Source organism: Penaeus japonicus, unplaced genomic scaffold (genome assembly GCF_977035675.1).
Source record: "Penaeus japonicus unplaced genomic scaffold, GWHDUDI00000001_assembly GWHDUDI00000028, whole genome shotgun sequence".
Taxonomy (NCBI): domain Eukaryota; kingdom Metazoa; phylum Arthropoda; class Malacostraca; order Decapoda; family Penaeidae; genus Penaeus; species Penaeus japonicus.
Window position 1 is genome coordinate 10953050 of NW_028234430.1, and position 6342 is coordinate 10959391.

The following is a 6342-nucleotide window of genomic DNA, read 5'->3' on the forward strand; positions in this document are numbered from 1 at the left end:
TACATTTTATTCCATTCATCCTTTACATTCATTCATAACATTCATCACTGATCAGACTTTTTCCCACACCTTTTCACTGATATGTTCCTTAATTCATATTCTATCTAATGACTTATAAAGAGAGAGAGAGAGAGAGAGAGAGAGAGAGAGAGAGAGAGAGAGAGATGTTTCGGGTGAGGCGAGAGAGAGAGAGAGAGAGAGAGAGATAGATAGATAGATAGATAGATAGATAGAGATAGAGAGAGAGAGAGAGAGAGAGAGAGAGAGATAGATAGATAGATAGATAGATAGATAGATAGATAGATAGATAGATAGATAGATAGAGAGAGAGAGAGAGAGAGGAAAAGCGGGGATGCGAGAGAGAGACGCGGGAGAGGGGCACGATGGAAGAGAGGGGAGAGAGAGGAGAGAGAGGAGAGACGAGAGAGATTAGGAAGGGAAAAGAAAGAGAGAGACGAAGAAGGAGGTTGAGACCGAGACGAAGAGAGAAGGAGGAAGAGGTGAGAGAAGAGGAGTGACGATGAGGATAGAGCAGAGAGAGAGAGAGAGAGAGAGAGAGAGAGAGAGAGAGAGAGAGAGAGAGAGAGAGAGAGAGAGAGAGAGAGAGAGAGAGAGAACGAGATAATAAAATACGGAAGGTTTCCTCTACTTCAATACTACATTCGAAACAGGTAAGAATGAAACTTACCTTTTTCGAATGTAGTCTTGAAGTAGAGGAAACCTTTCGTATCTTATTATCTCACTTTTTTTCTCCCTCCCTTTTTTCCTCTCTAACCCTCCCTCCCCCCCCTCTTTCTCCTTCTCCCTCCTTTCCCTCCTCCTTCTCTTTCTCTCTCTCTCTCTCTCTCTCTCTCTCTCTCTCTCGTTCTCTCTCTCTCTCGCTCTCTCTCTCTCTCCCCCACCCCACTCTCTCTCTCTCTCTCCCTTCCATCCTCCTCCCCCCCTCTCTCTCTCTCTTTCCATCACCTCTCTACTTCCCTTTATTCAACAATAAATCAATATATCTTTTCTATCGATTTATTCCCTTCTACATCTCACCTGTTTCGAAAGCGGCGTCGAAGCACAGATGACCTCGTTTGGCCTTGCCCGAGCACCCCGGCGGCCTCATGACCTGGCGGGACACGTTCGAGAGGTTGCCCTCCATGTCGCTGTCGTCGGTGTCTGTGGGCGGGGCAAGAGGGGCGTGGTTAGTGGGGCAAAATGGGTATGGTTACTGGGCAGGATGGGCGTGGTTAGTGAGGCAAAATGGGTATGGTTACTGGGCAGGATGGGTGTGGTTAGTGAAGCAAAAGGGGCGTGATTAGTGGGAGAAAGAAGGGTGTGGTTAGTTGGGCAAGTAGTGTGTGGTTAAATGAAAAAACCGGGAACACCAAACGAGGCGTGGTTCGTGGGGCAAAAGCGCCCCCCCCCCCCCCCCCCCCGCACCCCCCCCCCCCCCCCCCCCCCCCACCCCCCCCGCCCTTCCCACCTATAGTGGGGCAAAATGGGCGTGGTTAGTGGGGCAAAAGAGGCGTAGTTAGTGGGGCAGGAAGGGCATAGTTAAAGGGGCAAAAGGGGCATGATTAGTAGAAGTGGCGGTTGTGATTATTTTTTTGTTGTCATTTTTAGTTATATATCTTATCATTATTTTTTTTCATTGAGTTATTTTTTTATGATCAACATCATGATCATTACCTTAAACCTTACCAAGCGTTATTATATATTTATTAATATATCTAATCTTATCTATTTAATTGCATATGCTAGATAGATAATCAAATCGATAGATAAATATTAAAATATTGAAGCTAAGACTTGGTTAGAGAATGAAAGGGGTGTGTGATTGGTGTCAGTGGGTGTGGTTAGGGGAAGGAGGCGTGGCTAGTGATACGAGGCGTGGTTAGTGGAAGGGGATGTGGTCAGTAGAAGGGGGTGTAGTCAGTGAAACTAGGCATAGTTAGTGATACAAAGCGTGGTTTGTGAAATGAGGGGCGTGGTTGGTGTGAGTGGGCGTGGTTAGTGAAAAGAGGCGTGGTTACTGGAAGGTAGGCGTGGTTAGTAGTAAGGGATGTGGTTAGTAAATAGGGGCTGGTTGGGAAGGAAGGTCGCTGTGGGTTACGTTCGCGTGTTTCGTTGTTTGGTGAGGAGTTAGTGAGAGGGGGCCGTGGTCTTGGAGGGCGTTCGTGGTTCGTGTTTAGGGAAATGTTTGTAAGGTGGGGGGTAGGAGGTAGGAAAAGAAGGCGTGGTTATTAGTAGGGGGTGTGGTTAGTGAAATGGGATTTGGTTAGGAAAAGAAGGCGTGGTTAGTGAATACATGGTTAGTTAAAGGAGATGTAGTTAGCAGAAGGGGGCGTGGTTAGTGGAGGAAAAATGACCATAGTTCGTAGTTGGAATAATAATTGAACCGAATAATATGACATCAATATAAACGTGCACATTTACACTGAAATATATACTAACATTAACTATCACTTTAACATCATATCGGTATAACATGATCAACATCAAGATATATACCAACATCCTTCATTATCCTTGCAACATATCAACGATATTATCAACAAAGAAAAATAAATATACACATATTATCCTATCACACTATAATGATTTACTATTATCAATATCAAAATGTTTATCAACATTCATAAGCATCACAACATCAAATTAGTAAACTCATTGCAAAGGAACACGAAGTAAGATAAAGAAGAGAGGTAATTAAGCAGCTGCTAATGACCCTAGAAGTACATAATCCCAGAGCTCAGAATAAAGGGAAGTTATTAGACAAACACAGCTTCCATATTTCATTGTAATTGTGATAAACATCGGGTTTGCCTCATTCATTGTCCCTTTGTTTGGTTGGATTCGTGTTGAATTAGGATTTTATTTATTCATTTTTTTGGGGGGGAGGGGGGGAGGGGGATTAAGAGGAGAAATAAGATGACGTGAGATAGCGATGGCTGATGGCTGGATGCTGTAGATTTGGTGTATGTTGAATAGATGTTTTGTTTGTTTGTGGTCTTATTTTGATCGGATGTACAATTCTAAGAGTAATGATGTAGTTTTTGTCGTTATTTCATTTTCGCACACGCAGACACACATATAGAAACACACATGGACACTGACACAGATTGAGACACACACTTTAAAACATGCGACACAAATACAGAGGTACAGATACACACACACACACACACACACATACACATACACACACACACACACAGAACAAACACACACACTACCACCTCTTATCGTGACTATGAAGTATAGTCCATTGTAATGTATAGCATCGTATTGTATTTCACTTCACATAATAATTCAAAGCATTCGCATGTCTAATATACCATTAATTTGATAAACGTTTAGTTATCTTAGCAAACCAAATCTGTCAAACTTTGATATAATAGGTACTGTTTTCACAAACACACACACACACACACACTTACACATGAAATATATAGCTCACACACGAATACATGCACACATAGACATACACATTTACAAAAAGACGCACATATAATTACTCACACTTTCACAAACACACACACACAAACAAACACACACAATCAAACACAAACACACACGCAAACAAACACAAACACACATACACACACACATGCACCCCCAAACCCAAACACACACACAAACACACACACACACATGCACCCCCAAACCCAAACACACACACAGACACACACACACACACATGCACCCCCAAACCCAAACACACACACAAACACACACACACACACACACATACTTACACACTCAACAATGGTTACAACAATAGCCTAGCGCGGGTGTCCCTAGAGATCGTGTATGACAGCAATTAATCTCATGTTATTAATTATAATGCTGGGGAACTGCCGCCACCGCTGGTCTTCTGTCATATCTTTCACTGCAAATCGTCTTTGTTTCATTGTATTTCGTCGCGTTTGGGTGTCGCTAGCTTTGTTTTGTTTATGGATTTATTGGCTGATTTTGTTGTTACTATTATCATTATTATCATTGTCATTATCATCATCGGTATTGTTATTATTATCATTATTATTATTATTATGATCAATATCTTTATTGTCAGTATCATTAATGGTAATTGTATCATCGTCATTACTGCCACTATCATTAATGTTGTGCTTTTCCTTTCATCGTAAAGGATATTATTATTGTTGTTGTTATTGTTATCATAATCCTTATTATCCTTATCATATTTAGCCTTATTATCATCATCATTATTATCACTATCAGAGCTATTATTATCATCATCATCTATATTATTATAATTATCATTATTACTATTAATTTTGGTTGTCATTACCATTATTGTTATTGATACTATCATTATCATCATTGTTATTGATAACATTATTAGTTTCATAATTCTTGCCATCATCATCATCATTAAGGGGGGATTTCGCCGATACGACCTCAAATTTTCATTTTTTTTTTTTTATTGAAAACTTCATGTTTGAACCTCATCGGATCAAAGCTGATACATGGCCAGACGCATAATGCATTCCCTTCCCCGTAGTGTCGGTTTAAAGGGCTGGCTCTTTAAACGCGTAGTAGTGCTGACACGCCCCCTTCTTGTCAATTCTTTGTTTTTTTTGCATTTATTACTGTTTTTCTGCTGTTTTTTCTATTTACTTTTTGAGTGATGGTGAGGTACGATAACTTGGGCTGTTGCTGGCGAGTGGCGACGCCAGAGCGGCGAGTGAGGCCTTGCTGGAGAGATGACATGTGTGTATACAAGCTCCTGCCAACGCATATTTGCGTATTTATCATAGTTATCTTCGTTCTTGACTTATATTGATTGACAATGCCACGTGCTAGTTCAAAACGAAAGGCTGTCAGTGAAAGGAATCGTGAAAGGATAAAAAAAAAAGGTGGAAAAGGGAAGAAGCAAACTCACTGATGACGACGCGGTCGCTGGCCCCTCCACCCCATCCCCGCACCACCCCTGACTTCTCGTCGCCACATGAGAGCCATGCCACAACTGCAAGCTATAGACACAGCTTGTTGCCATCTCAAAAGGCCCCCCCCCAAAAAAAAAGAAAGTCGGCACCTGGCCCAGATTACCAGCGTGGTAATTTTTAATCTCGAATACCTTTTCCTGGCATCAATGAGGTGGATGGGCTCCACTGATACCCAATGAATATGTTATTATCATATTAGAGATATATAACACATCAATAAAGTGTTATATATTCTAAAATGATAATAACAGGGGACCAAGAACCTTGTCTGAGCAGTTTCCCAGGCTAGATTCTGAGAGGCTATACAGGTGACAGAAGTTATGTAACATGGCCTCAAACTGCCTAAATAATCACTGGCAGGCTTCCCAGGAATGGTTGAATAGTTAAATTATGTATATACTTAGATTTGATACATTTTGGAGTGGATTTTATCAGCATTGTATATGTTCACATAAAACATCGATTTTCTCAAAACTTGTTTTTTAGATACAAAATGTTAAACTACTCTGTCAGTAATTGACCGATTTAAAAGAAAATTCAGCACCATAATCATCACGTTTGTCCAAACTTTCGCCGGTATTATCAAACAATAATTGCTTCAAATAAATTTATGGCGAATTTTTATATATGATTTTTTTTACGAAAAAAGAAAGGCAAAGTTTTCTTTTTGAATCAAATTTGTCATAAAAGATACGTGTACAAAAATACCGACAAAGATACTTTATTGTGTCTACTATATGTGGTTAAAAGGAAATTGCCATGCCATTCATACTTTCGATGTTTTTTGGGATTTTTTCTGTCTTCTGCAATCACCAAAAATAGATGCACCGCACAAAAACTATGGCAGCTATCATAGTCATATTAATAGTATAAATGCATTGCATACAAATACACATAATGTAAAAAAATTAATCAGCTAGATGAAATAGGAAAGATGGGAGGGCCCGAAAACCGTTAGTGGGATCGAACATTCGAAATCCCCCCTTAATATAGTTATCATCAACATAATCATCATTTTTATCAAAAGTTCTTCATCGTTATCGTCATTATTAATTTTATCATCCTCAATACTATCAAATCGAAATTATCGGTTTGTTTATTGCGTATGTTGGTTGAAATATATGTATCATAATCAATGAATATTCCCTCACTAAAGATTCATTGCATTGTTGAAAATTGCATTTCTAATTGCATTTGCATTATACGCTTACATTTATTGAATTGTTGAAATGCATTTGAAGATCAAACTGCCGAATTAATTTGAAATGATTTGCGATGAATAAAGAGAAATGTAACATGCGTTTGAAAACTTTCATGTGCATGTAAATAGGGGACAGGGGGCAGGGGGAAGGGGGTAGAGGGAGGGGGGGAGCGGGAACAAAATTTA

The 6342-nt window shown here is 39.9% G+C and overlaps 1 protein-coding gene across 1 annotated transcript in view; it reads right to left on the minus strand.

Annotated features, from left to right (window-relative positions):
• Positions 1-5284, minus strand: part of LOC122248052 (cytosolic carboxypeptidase 6) — a 66379-nt gene extending 61095 nt beyond the window's left edge. The window contains exons 1-3 of the mRNA XM_086553717.1: positions 5219-5284; positions 4892-4982; positions 1039-1161 (exon numbers count right to left, since the gene is read on the minus strand). Coding sequence (XP_086409843.1) covers positions 1039-1161; positions 4892-4982; positions 5219-5284 — 280 coding nt within the window. The remainder of the gene's footprint in view (positions 1-1038; positions 1162-4891; positions 4983-5218) is intronic.
• Between the last annotated feature and the right edge of the window lie 1058 nt (positions 5285-6342).